This window comes from Pavona decussata, unplaced genomic scaffold, assembly GCF_977016875.1.
Source record: "Pavona decussata unplaced genomic scaffold, jaPavDecu1.1 SCAFFOLD_157, whole genome shotgun sequence".
NCBI classification, from domain to species: domain Eukaryota; kingdom Metazoa; phylum Cnidaria; class Anthozoa; order Scleractinia; family Agariciidae; genus Pavona; species Pavona decussata.
The window spans coordinates 1392860-1407003 of record NW_028145569.1 but is presented as its reverse complement, the minus strand read 5'-3'; the positions used below and the strand labels follow the sequence as shown (position 1 = coordinate 1407003).

General features: G+C 39.3%; 1 protein-coding gene across 1 annotated transcript; it reads right to left on the bottom strand.

The window, feature by feature from the left end:
• Positions 1-2475: 2475 nt before the first annotated feature.
• LOC146465124 (heart- and neural crest derivatives-expressed protein 2-like) lies at positions 2476-3900 on the bottom strand. The gene has a single exon (XM_085128960.1). It carries the CDS (start codon positions 3459-3461, stop codon positions 2931-2933), a length of 531 nt encoding a protein of 176 aa, XP_084985086.1. The 5' UTR covers positions 3462-3900; the 3' UTR covers positions 2476-2930.
• Positions 3901-14144: the final 10244 nt, after the last annotated feature.

Genomic DNA, 14144 nt, shown 5'->3' with positions numbered 1-14144 from the left:
AAGGAGGTTCCCGCTATTTCGCAAATCTTGGGTCACTGATTTGAACTGATAGCTAAAACAGATTTATTAAAACAAGTTTTGTGTTTTTCCCTGCAAATATTTTTATCATTATTTGCTCAGTATCAAACAAATGCTCTGTTAAAAGTGTTTGTTTACTTAAAACTCTTGATAATCTGCACCTGTTACTGTTTTGTCTAGTACTTATTAAACGCAAATCTCGGTGATAAAGATGATAAAAGCTCTCTCAGTTATGATCTTATTTTTCCTGGCAAACTTTTCTTCCTTTTCCTGTTCTTATCGCAATCAGATTATTTCCCTTGTGTTCACTTTCTTTGCGCGAAGTCTGGATGTGGGAACAAACAATGAAAGCTTTTGAGCATTATTTTCCAAATCAGCGGCGTTGCTGTTTTCCGCCGCAGTGAAATTGTCCCGATTCTGTGCAGCCAAAATATCGAAATCTCGTAAAATACAGCAAAACGCCGCCAAAGATACAACTCAAGTGGATAAAAATATCTTAAAAAGCAAAATAGATTATTTAGTTTGGGGAAAAAGTACAGGATGACAAAGATTGAAGTGGATTACAAATTTTATACCTGAAAAGACGGTTCAGAATCTGATGCCCTTTTAAGTTTTTTTACCCGGTTTTTTCCTTCTTTTTCGTTTAGTTTAGTGTTCTCTGCCATCATAACCTCAGGTGATGTTTTAAATTCTTCCTATTTCAAGATCGCAAAGAAAGCTTAATTTTCCTCACCATGTATACTATACTTTATTTCAGGCTGTCTACCGCGTTTTTTAGCCTTCTAGATTGTTTATGTTTACAAGGGAGGCATGAAGCTTGCGCTTAAACCTTTTTCCTGCTTGCCTCATGAATATCCATCCATTACTCAGCGCTCACAACACAGGCTATCGTAAAGGTAAAGGGCTGAATTTATCCTATCTGACGGAATAGCAAGCGAATCTCCTCATTTATCAACCTTTTACATCAGCGCTTTCAACTGCTTTCAGCATGCAGTGGAGACTTGAAGCTCGCGCTCATATCCATCTCACAACACAGGCTATCATAAAGGTTAAGGGCAGAATTCATCCCATCTGACCGAATAGCAAGCGAATCGCCTCATCTATCAACCTTTTACTCGCTTTTCAACACCTGTCTCCACAATCTCTTTCATGTGTTACGCAAGCTAAACTTACCCAAATTTTGGCACTCCCACACGCACGTTTTCTCTCGAGCTCACATGTGTTAATAATTTACCCCAGTTTGTTTTTGTTGCGCATTGGGAAAAGGTTTGAAATTCCTCTCGTTTGTTATTGTACAGTTATTACTGGGAATTTAACACCAAGCTTAAGGTTAATCGCCGCAATTTCCGTTTCCTCTGAGTCTAATGCGGTTATTTTTCTCGTTTCGTGAATTAGTATGATTTTGGAGACTTCCTTTATGAAAATGCCGTAAATATGAAAAACTGGATGGGTTCGTTTCATATCCTTGTTTTCCAAAACACAGCTGTTACAGTTGTAAACTGATGTGATAGTATTGTATTTTTGTCTTGACAATGAAGAGTCGAAGGGAGGATTTTAGTTCTAAATTGTAAGCTCAAATGAAAGCCAGCACTGTGTTGCTGTCAATAACAAGGATCTTTTTGATTGTAACGTTGGAAAATTTTTGGCGATGATTCTAAAATGGACTGAAGTGATACTGTAACATATAAAATTCTAAAAATTCCCACATCGATCCATTTTAAAAATGTTTTATACTCCAAAAATCTCGTGATGTCTTCTCAGACAAGTATTTTATAGAAAGTCGTTTTGGACTGGCGAAATTGCAATCCAATTTTCCAGAGTTGAAGAGTTAGCTAATATGTTCAAAATCTCCGCGGGGATACTCCTGGCACATGAAAAATGAGAGGTGTAAACAATTTTAACATCTAAGACAAATTCCCCGGAAGGACTGCCTTACACGAACAGATTTTTGACCATTGCAGTGAGCAACTTAACCAAAAAGCGTGGAAATCATTGGTGTTTTATTCCGATTTCCTTACTCATTGTCGTGTTCTTGTCAATTCGCTAATCTTCCTCTCTCAGTGCTGTCCCCGCTGATGGTCCATTAATTTACTGTTATTTAGTTTATCAGCACTGCGATCTCCGATTTAGACAGAAACATAACACTTGAATGAAGTAGTTTAGTTGTTTCAATCGCAGCCGATCGCATTTTAGACACGAAAAACCGATAACACTATCCCCTTTGTTCAATGTTTGTTTTATTCCTTCGAATCTTCCCGGAGAGCGGACAAACATTGACATTCTAAGAACCTGCCATGCGCCAGTTGTGAATTTTGTCGCGTTTTTCTCCACACATTCGCGTGAAAATGTAATTTTCACCTCTGCAGGGCGCACTTCGCACCATTTTTGCGTCAAATCCCAAACATGTCCGAAGGCGAAGCGGATGTAGAGACAGATAGATAACTCGGAATGACAAGATTTTGATCTGGAAAGAGTGTTTATTAATTACACCGCTCAGTTTCCCCGATCGCAAATCGTGAGACAGATAAACATAATAGTTGTAAAGAGTTCAACAACTGTATATCACACAATATCACACCAGGCCTTTAAGAGTTAGACAGTGTAGTCCTTAAGTAAACAAACACGGTAAAAACACCACGAAAAGTACCTTATTTACACATTGTAAGCATGATAATACAACAGTAAACACGATTACACGCTCTGAGCAAATTTTAGGGCAATAGAATTAATTACACTATTTACAATCGCGTTTTAGCGCGGTTGTATACGAGTATCAAAGCATGTCGTTTTCCCCATCCATTGCGTATCACGCTGATAATTTATCAGACCGCGACATTAACACCGGGCGGGAAATATTAAATCAAACATAAAATGTCTGTTCTTGCGATGAATTTAGCTATTATGTAATGTCCCTAAGGAGAGTCAAATATTGACGCCGCGTTCGAAGCCAGTGGTTTCGTGTCTTCTTCCATTGATAACGGAGAAAAGTTCGACTGTCCTTCACAGGATAATTGTTCAATTTCATGTCTCTCTTCTTTTAGCTTTGCGTCGAAGGTATCTTGCTCCTTCTCGTTTACATTACTCATGTCTTTAACCAAATCGTCCAGAAATCGGATGTACTTCATCGCTAGTCTTAAAATCTCGTTTTTCGAGAGTTTTCTCTCTGGTGGATAAGTCGGCAGTAGCTTTCTAAGCTCACCAAACGCGAGGTTGACGTGTTGCTGTCTCCAGCGCTCCCTACTGTTTGTGTAAAGTCGTTTCATGTAAGACTGACAATGGTTTTGATACGAGAGATTTATGCGCCTTCCTGTGGGATAGTACAGAGCTTGCGGTGATGGCGTCGGGCTTAAACTTGTTTCTGATCCGCTAGAACTGTAAGCGGAGCCAACAGGAGAGAGAGAGTGCACGTCCAGTGTTGCCCCTTCAAACGGTTGATGCGCCATGTGTGCGCTGCTCGCGGAATTGCCACTGTGTGTCCGCGCGACGGATCGCTTTTATACACAAACACGCGCGCGCGATCGATTGTCTCACTTTCAATGGCTTATGTCAAACGTGTTTTCAAGGCTACCTTCAATTTACCCGATCACCGTAATTGCTTTTTCATTTATAACAGCTCAACGCGATAACCTTTTGCTCCGACATCTACCCCAGGAAGTTCCTTGCGAGCAATCTCGCTTCTCCTATTTCGTTTCCCGCGCCAGGAAATTGACCTTTCAAAGCGTATTCGTGTCGCGGATTTGTCAGCCACGACGTGACACTTCCCTTCAGCCAATCAAAGCGCGGAAATGCTACTTAGGCACAGCGGTGTCAAATTGTTTAAAAGGCGGTAATTTAGTGGCCATTTAGTGTGTTGGGTCTTTGTTGTGTGGTCCTAATGTGCTCTGTCTGAGAGCCACCTCTTGATGTAAAAGAACCAGACGCTTTTGAGAATTTTGCGGGTGTGTGTGGAATTTCAGAATATCATCTTAGTTTTACGTTTCAACACTTAGCGTGCTAACGTCAGCCATCGCCGCGCCCTGCGTTTGTTAATCAAAACCAGAACTTCTTTGAGTTGTAGTCATTTTATTAAACCCCCGGATTAAGCCCTTGACAAATTCTCTGAGGTTTTCACGATGGGGAAATTTAAAAGCGATCAGCACCACAGGAAAACACTGCTTAATAGATTCATAAATTAGAACCAGCATTAACAACACGAGAACATAATGCTCAATAGCTTCCATTTCTGGCCACACTTTAGGATGTAATTTAACTACAGTGTAACGAATTAACACCACTGTACTGGGAAGTACTGCTCAGTAGCTTTCATTTGAATTGTTACACTTTCGAATTTCATCCACAGACTCGAAAATTAGAACTACCTTGTACAGCATAATAAACAGCACCACAGGAAAGTACTGCTCAGTAGCTTTCATTTGAATGGTCACACTTTAGGATTTCATCCACAGACTCGAAAGTTAGAACTACCTTGTACAGCATAATAAACAGCACCACAGGAAAGTACTGCTTAGTGGCTTTCATTTGAATGGTCACACTTTAGGATTTCTTCCACAGACTCGAAAGTTAGAACTACCTTGTACAGCATAATAAACAGCACCACAGGAAAGTACTGCTCAGTAGCTTTCATTTGAATGGTCATACTTTAGGATTTCATCCACAGACTCGAAAGTTAGAACTACCTTGTACAGCATAATAAACAGCACCACAGGAAAGTACTGCTCAGTAGCTTTGTTAGGACAAATTTGAGAATTTGATCCATAGTCTCGAAGCTCATTTAATCGCATGAGTATTAAGTTAAGCTCTTGCATGAAAACGTTCAATTTGTTCTTTGGAAATACAAATCTGCGTTGTATTAATTTGTTTAAATGAGCTTACTTCAGTATTACAGCTTGTTGTTTCACTTACAAGGTTCTTATAAAGATTTTCGCAGCATTCGTGCGATAAACTCTCGATTGAAGAGATTTTGGTGCCAAAATCAGCAGGCCTTGAGTGTTCGTTTTGAAGCCGATTGGGGACCTCAGTGGATAATGCTAATCAAATCCTTGACATACATAAACCATCCTTCAACCTTGTTCCTGGCAAACAGGCCTTGTGTCATGATATGTGGCGTGTTTTCAACCATTTGAGTTAAAAGATAAAATCATTCAGGTGAAAGCTGTTACGCAATACTGTGTATCATGAATTGCAAGGTATTCAAAATTTTTACACGAGACTTAATGAAATACCATTCAAATGAAAGCTACTGAGCAGTACTTTCCTGTGGTGCTGTTTATTATGCTGTACAAGGTGGTTCTAACTTTTGAGTCTGTGGATGAAATCCTATAGTGTGACCATTCAAATGAAAGCTTCTTGTGGTGCTATTTACTATGCTGTACAAGGTGGTTCTAACTTTTGAGTTTTTGATTAAAATCCTAAAGTGTGACCATTCAAATGTGACGCGATCGTGAAAACCGTATCTGCTTGTAAGCTGAGAGGGGGCCAGGACATGCAAAGAAAGTGATGCTTTTCAATCGGTCTTGAAGGCGATGGTGGCGAGTGTTGGGTTGTTGGGGGAGGGGGAGGAGGAGGGGGGAGAGGTGGTACTTATTGGTATTAGCTGTATACGTATAAGTATTATACATAACCTCTCCACCTCTGGGACTACTGCTCTCACACAAGACTTTATAATTAAGGACGGTGCCTACAAATACAGAAGTATTTTTGCGCGGTTTATGACTATGCGGAAAAAGCAGATCTTGGCAAGGGCCAATGGAATCCAAAAAGAAAATTGGGAGTAACCACGCATTTTTTAGAGATAATGAAGTAACAATAATTCTAAAAAGCTGTTAAATCATAGTAAAGGAACGCATGGCGTTTTTTTTTTTTTTTTGTTGTTTTTTTTTTTTTTCAAATTGAAGCTTTAGTATCTCTGAAAAAATGCGTGGTTCCCCCCAATTTTATTTTTGGATACCAAAAGCCCTTGCGAAGTTCTGCTTTCTCCGCATAGTTTTAAACTGCGCAAAAATATCCCTGTATTAGTACGCACCACCCATAGGAAACCCGAGGATCTCGAGATGCGCAGAACATATGCGCAGTAACAAAAGTAGGCGCCGTCCTTAATAACCAGTGTATACCTTTTTCGCCTTCTTTGTAAGTTCTATTCAATTCAATACCGAGAATACGAATACTGTCTTTTGACTGATACGTTCTGCTTTTATAACTAAAATAAGGTACAAACTTGACCTTTTATCTGAAATTAAATACGTTACACCCACTGATTTGAAAATCGGTTCCGGCATGGAGGAAGGAAATTTCACTCTGAAAAAGAGTTTAGAATTTGACAATTTCGATGTGAACCAAGGGAATAACGTTTGACGGTCTCTGTCTAAAGTGGGCAACGTTTTGTCTGTTGATAGACGGTACGGTTTGTTTTATTTTGTTTTCATCTTAAAAACGAAAATATTTCGGAAGTTTATTGGTCTGGTGGCATAGGACAAACAAATCAGATACCTTGATGTGAAAATGATCAATAGTGTGAACCAAGTAGGTTAAACTCCCGGGGGGGGGGGGGCACAATTTTTCCTACCCTTTCCTATTGCCCGTGAAATCCCCACCCTTTTATATTACCCCAGCTTGAAAAAGGTACCTTTTTTGTGGGGGAGCCTCCTCGTTTAGTCCCGGGGAGTACCCCCTCGGGGGGGGGGGGGGGGGCTTTGAAATTACCAAGTTTGAGGTGTAGGTCCTACCATTCTCCTGTTTGATATCTCTGTGGGAATTTCGGGCTACAAAGTTATCATCCCACGTAAACTGTTGCACGTTGACCCTAAGGAAACCAGGGAAAAAGTCATACTGATTGAAAGTCTTCATTGCTGATAAATTGAGTGTTTAACCCATCGGATTCGCTATATAATCTATCTTTAGTTGTTTTTATTCCCCTAGATTTGCCGATTTTGTGGTGTGTTCGCTAAGAATATCCGGAAATATTTTTAAATTGTCTAAAGTAATTTGTAACTTGTATTTTATAAGCCGCGGTAGTTTTAAAAGCTTTTTGGTTTTGTGGTGTTTGAAAAATTCAGAGTATTTTAAACCATTGATTCCAAAGTGTGATAAAAACTGAATTTCTTTTACCAGAATGATCAGGAATCTTTACAGAGGTAGCGAGAAAGGAGAAATTCATAAACAAGATGTTATCAAAAAAGGCTTAAGTCCTGTTTGAGAATGGTATTTGAACTGTTTTGTCTACTTTGAAATTGAAGGCTGAGGTAAAACCTTATAGTGCTAAATTTTTGGCCCTCTTTACGTATTGTTTTCAAAATGATCCGCTCAGTATAAAATATCCCACAAAAATTGTTATTGGCAGAAGTGTTTTCCGCAAAAATGTACTCCACTTAATGGCAAATTTGGACTCTGTGATGTATTGTTGAAGAAGACTCGGCTACCTTCGATTTTTTTTTACAGAAAACAAGGCAGTGTTCAGCACGCAATTGCAAATGATTAATAAGATTAAGATGAATGATAAATTCTTGCTAAAACTGCGTTCAGATCTTGTAAAAACACTAAGATTAAACAAGTTATACTATTAAACAAAAACGGTAATTATTATAAAAGAGCATTAAATTTAATGTTAAATTCGGATGAGCTACACTTGGCGTCAAAATGTTGGAACACTGTTTTTTCAAAGCGTCTCACTCCCTCTCCCTCGCAAGCAATGTTGTTTTAAAGTGAAATGGAAGCGGTGACGACGCGCTCGCCGATTTCTTTTACCCATTTTGAACCAGTTGAAAAGGGGAGCAGTGTTTTCAACTACTTTGGAAAGCCGCTGTAACTCCGAAAAATTTCTTCTCCTTGATTAGTATAGCACTTATGTCTTACAAGTGTTTTTCTTTTGTTACTGCGTGAAGGAAGTTTCCGTGCAATCAATCGTTGCTTTAGAATTCAACAGAATCTTGAGCTTATTTACCGAATGAATAAGACTTTAATCATTTAATAATTCACGTAATCCAATCATGATGTGTCCTGCTTACCAAAACTCCAATCCTTCCGGCAAAAAAGCATGAGAAATTTGACTCTGATGTCGGATCGGAAACTGCCCTAAAAAATTAATCTTCTCCTGAAGTGTTTTATATCTGCAGTATTTAAAACCTGATCCGTTTGTGGTTACAGAGCACGGTGTTAAAAATTCAGCCGCGGTTATCTAATTTTGGCTCGTTTCGAATTTCTATCTGGATTAATTATAAGTGCCTATTTTTAGTGTCTGGTTATAATTTGTCCGAGCCACCCGGACTGCAGTTCGACTTTTTTTGTTCCCTATAATGCTTTTCAAACCCTTTCGCGTACCACACACAACGAGATCTGCAGCTTGGGTGAAGAGCATGAAAAAGGGAAGAGAAGAGCACGCGTGGAAAAATAGCCTTTGTGGATATCGCAGGGAGGGAAATACTCTTTCGTGATCGTGCTTCGGCACCTTCTCGCGTTTCGAAATTTACCTCTCCTCCTCTTTCCCGTTTTATGCGTCAAGTTCGTTCCCAGGCTCTCTCTCCCCAAGAGCGCTCTCGGGGGCGGAAAGAAGAGAGATCCTGGGAACGAGGTTGTTTACCCGTTTGCCAGTCACACAAGACTTTAGGAAACGCGCAACCACGCATTCGCGCGTGTACTAAAGCGTCCTTTTCTATCACTAATTTTGATTGGCTACCAATTAAAATAACAGGTTTGACGTCACTGAACACGCAGCCTCAGCTGGTTTTTTCGCGGCGAACGCGCGGCGAGTGAAATAGGAGTTGGAAAAGCTAAAATTGTCTGCTTTCGCTGGCTAAACGTTTTAACTCTGTGAGAGTTTTTGAAGTGAGGGCGTGAAGGGCTCCTGATGAGGGAAAGATGCAAGACATTTTTTTTCCGATCCTTTTCCCGAAATTTTGCTGCGTTTAAATCAGTCAACTCCCTGCCACCTTTTGTTTGATAAATGACTTTTATTTTGGCGGGGCTCCGGAGGGAGTGTGGTACGCTCCTGGTTTAGAAAAAAGTTTTTGTACGTCTTTAGCTTTAGTACTGTCCCGAATGGTTCTTACGTAACTGACGGTTTCAACAGAGAGATTTAGCATCGCGTGTAGGGCAAACGTGAAATTCGCGTTTATGTTTTCTTGAAAACCTGTCAGTACACAGATGAGGATAGTGAAAAATAATTCTGTCCTTTGATGCTAACGCAAAACTTCTCAATTTTACTGAGAAACTGAAAACAGCGAGCGGAAAATATAGGGTAAACATTTTCACTTGGTCACTTCTCCCGTAAACGTAATTCTAAAACGTAATAGTTTAACTTGCGCCATTATTCAACTAAATGTTTCATTATTCTATTAAGCGTTAATGGTTGTTCCATTGTTGTCACAACTGAACCGCTGAAGGAATTCTCTGTGTGTTGTCAAGGTTTCTTGCGGCATATTCACTGACTGTGTATTTCTTAGAAGGGCGTCAGTTAGATACGCAAAAGTTGAACAGAAAATCCATACAACATATCATGTTTTCGCCTTTTATTTACGGAACAAAATAAACCAGCTAATATTAAATGATCATAGATAAATATTAAACGCTTTTGAATTGCTACGAAAGGACAATGAATAACTGAACAAATGATATTTTTAATCTATCATCTATGCTAGTGGAAATAATTTCGTAGTGTTGTAGTGAGAAATTTTCCCTGCATGATACAGCAAATCACCTGTTGACATGGTGTTCTAACGGCTCAACGACGGAAACTCAAAAAACCGAGAGTTTGGATTTCTTTCCGGCCTATCCTCTACCTCAAAATATGATATGTGGAAATCCAGTTATGGAGTTTCGTTCCTTGCGTAGTCTATGGCAATGCGGCACATTTTTGCCACCAAAATAATCTTCTTGGTGACATCAATCTCGACCCCTTCTTATGCCTAATTAAGTCGATTACCCTCAGAGTTTGGTTTATGTGGATCGTGAAAAAGAAAAATGCAGTTTAGTCTTGTTTAGTTTAGTTTTGTTGACGTCGATTGAATCGGGCCGGGCAAGAGTTACAGAATCGAACGGGATTTTTCTCTGATACCTGATACCACGTGATCTGTTTTATCCAATAACTCCGCACGGAAATTAATTTACAAAAGCTGGCATACATTTGGCACCTGAGTGTGTGCTTTATAAGCCATTTCGGTCAGAAACAGTGAGTCGATGTTAGCCTTTTAGGTCAGACATGTGGTTTTGTTTTGACTGCAGTTGGAAATTCGTGACCAAGCGCTCACCATGATATCACGAAAGAGCCCCAGAAATGTCACTTGGAATAGCAAAGGTTAATAAATCAACAAATTAGTGAAACTTCCAAGCGACATGTTACCGTTAGGCGTGGTCATCTGCCAAAGAAGTCATTAATTTTCCACCACGACATTTTTAGTTTGATGTGTTGCAGTTCCTTATACATATCGTTGGTTTTTGGAATGCAAGCGAAATGTATCACTGCACCAAATAGTTCAGTTCCTTGTTATAACTTACACTCAGTTTACAAGATGATGTTTGGAGATAATTTCCTTGCATTAACCTGTTGATCTTATTCTCTTGTGCAGTTTAGTTTTATCTGTTTACAGTTAAGCTTCGCCACGTTAAATAGGCGTCTATGGATGGAATTAAAAATAACCCCAGACAAAGTTTTAAGTTACGGCTGACTGCCGCGCCCTTTTTCTAATTGAAATCAGAACGTTTGGAGTTGCAGTTTAATCGGCCCTTTGACAAATTTTCTAGAAATTAAAGGATAGTTTACAATGCTGGCCACTTCGTACAATGTAATGAACAGCACCACATGCAGGAAATTTCTGCTAAGTAGCTTCATTTTAAAGGTCATACTTTAGGATTTTGTCCACAGCCGTCCCAGACTTTCGATCAACCTTTTCTAGCATGATAAACAGCACCACGGGAAAGTACTGCTCAGTAGCTTTCATTTGAATGGTCGCACTTCAGGAATTTATCTACAGACTCAAAAGTTAGAACCACCTTGTGCAGCATAATAAACAGCGCCACAGGAAAGTACTGCTCAGTAGCTTTCATTAGCTGGTTACGGCGTGACGATAATAAAGGAACGGAACAGAAAACCTTCTTGTCACGTTGTAATTAGTTGAATGCTCAATATTTATGGTCACGTTGTAATTAGTTATATTGTATCCTTCTTGTATTTATATCGCACCCACTAGCTTGTTCTGTTACCTGGACTGAAGATGGATGAAGTTTCATCCGGCGAAACATGTTCAGGTACTCTTAAAAAAAAGTCGTAACCTCAAAACATTATTTCCTGCCCGTGCTAGCTCTACGGGAATTTTTCAGTGAAAATTCATATTTAAGGAGAAACTGTCACGATTGACTCTTAAGGTTTTGAAGTAAAAGGAGTGATTGATGCGTGTGCCCCCTTCTCGTGCACGCGAGAAGAAAAACACGCGATGTCAAAAATCGCGTGTGTTTAGCATATCCGTGTAAAAAGTGTGCCGGAGTAGTACTCGTAGTATAGTGAATCAATTATTAGCCGCTTTTTTTAAGCTTTTCTATTTAAAACTTTTTCTGCGTGACTATCTTCGCGGTGGTTTCTACCATTTAAACGCTTTAAATTGCATTTCCTTCGATGAAAATGACCTTCAAATTCCTTAACTTACGATAACGAAGTTAAGGCAACGGATATATCGTGATCAGGTGATATCAAGAACTGAATTTCAACAACTTTTCAGTGATAAGTCCTTCTTCCTGCCGCAAGTGACACAAGACTCTGTAGGTCGGATAGTTGTGTAGTTATTTTTGGTAAATGTGCTGTAAACTTGTCAGACCGCTCTGATTTCATGAAAACGGACCGAAGACGAACAGTTTCCTGTCGCTAATAAAAGCCAGCACTCGCATGAGTACAGACATCAGTGGGTCGAACATTTGCCTTTTACGAGAGCCGTTGTTACGTTTGGTGAAATGCAGGATTAAAGGGGAAGTATCACGCGAATTTGATGTCATTTCAAAACCCAGAAATGTTTGTCTAGTTTTGTTATAAATTATATCCCTGGTGCAATAAAACCGTCAATTAGTGCCTCTGGCCAGAGACAGAGTAGGTTGGTATGGATTGAAACTTGAAAAATGTTCGCTAACGTTTTTCAAGTTCTCGCATTTTTGTTTACAAATTGTCTAGAACAGATCACGAGTTGTTCTTTTCAAGAATTGGAATGATCTCTTCTCTCGTTGTTCGAAAATTGTTTTGTAGCTATGTGAAAGTCTTATTTCACCATTTTTAACCAAACAGGTCAAGAACCCCATGAGACTTCCCCTTTAATTGTCTAGATCATTGCCGGAATGAGACTGTTTTGAAACCATTTCGAAGGGCACAAATCTACGGCTCCCGTAACCCCGCAGTCGATGAGTAATTTAGTCTAAGCTTAGTAGAACTCGTGGTCTTTCAGTTCCGTAGTCCGGTAGTCGATGAGTAATCTAATCTCACGGTTAGTACAACTGGCGATCCTTCAGTCCTTCACTGAGTCATGCAGTCACGACTGGAGCACTGGAGGAGCTGTGTTTTACTTGAATGTTAAGTGGGCCGGGTATTCTGCAATCTTGCCCTACTGTATTTAATTTAAAGCAAGCATTTTACGTTCTCTTTTTCACGTGAGATCACTTTTACTGCGTGCACGCTCTTAAATGTAAAAAATGTAGTACAGGGTTAATAATCTTAAAAGCAGTTAAAACGCCGGATCTTTAACTTTTGGGTCAGCAAAAAGCAAATATAAGTCTTGTAAAGACTCCCGCTTAATTTTTGTTCTTGTTTTAAAAGTCATTTTTGTTCAAACTCTTAACTTAAGATGATAAGACAAACACCTTGCCAAAATTTTGAAATCAGATGGTTGGGCGTCACTAAAAGACCTAAAACTAGTAACGATAAAACGTTTTGCATTTAAAGAAACTGTGTCTGCCACTTCATGGTGTTCCCGTATGAAAATCGAAAAAACAGATTCTTTGTCTCTTCCTTCCCCGCGTTCGAGGCGTATAAAAGTGTCAACTTTCACTTCCGGTCCCGGTTGGGTACAATACCGCGCAAGATGGGAGACTGGAGATAGGAGGGCTGTGACGTCAATACAGGAATGCTTAGTCTCGTGGTTTCTCTATCCCCCAGTTGTTTCATTCTGAGTATTCACTAATCCCATTCATATTTCGGTCCACACCATCTCTTTCTCTGCTCACGAAAAACAACTGAATTTTTATACGAGAACAACATGAAGATTTCATCAAGCAAGTAGAAAAAAGTCTGTCATATATACTTTAAATGACTGACAAAATAAACAACTCGCAAAAAGTCTGAAAATGTGGCAAACTTTCCTTAATCATACGTTTTACCACTTAATTTTCTCCAGAGTCTGATTGCTTTAAACTAATACGAGCAGGGATAGTGATCATCCGCTGAGAGAGATTTCTCATGCCTAGGTACACCTGGCGAAAATCTCTGGATGGATAGGGCTCGTCAACTCCTTTGTATTTTCCAAATTCATTAACAAACAGGTTGCCCTCAGTAGAATTTTAAGAAGGTGAGCGCAGTCCTAATCTGGTTGTTGTGTGTCGTCGGGAAGAAATGTTTGAGTTTGCGGTTTGGAGACTGCAATTTAGCTCTTCAAAAGGCCATAAAATGGTGTGGGAATACAAGAAACAGCTTTTTAAATATTTCGTTTCAATGTTCTATCGTTAGGCTCCCCAGCAGCGTCTGTTATGAATGCTTTGATGGTTTTGTTATTATTCTTCACATTAACTTCTTCATAGTACCTTGTCTTAATCGTCTGTTATTTCAAGGTTCTTAACTTGCTATTCACTAATTCCATAAAGTTTTTCTTGTAAACAGGGGGTTATAAAAACCAAAACGAGCTTTTTTCTTAAGTCTAGAGCCGTACAGAACGGTTGTCTGACCCTGGGTCAATAAAAAGGGGAACGTTATCGATCTGTTTTTAAATTGACGCAATTTGAATTATTGAAAGATGTCGGGACATTAAAAGAGATTAAGTGATAGTATCTATAGTCATCTTTTTTTCATTTGCAACTGGGATTTTTTTTTCTAATTGAAGGCAGCCTCCACGTATTAGTTTACCAAGGTAGAAAAACACAAAGGTATGATAATATATCATATTAAACAA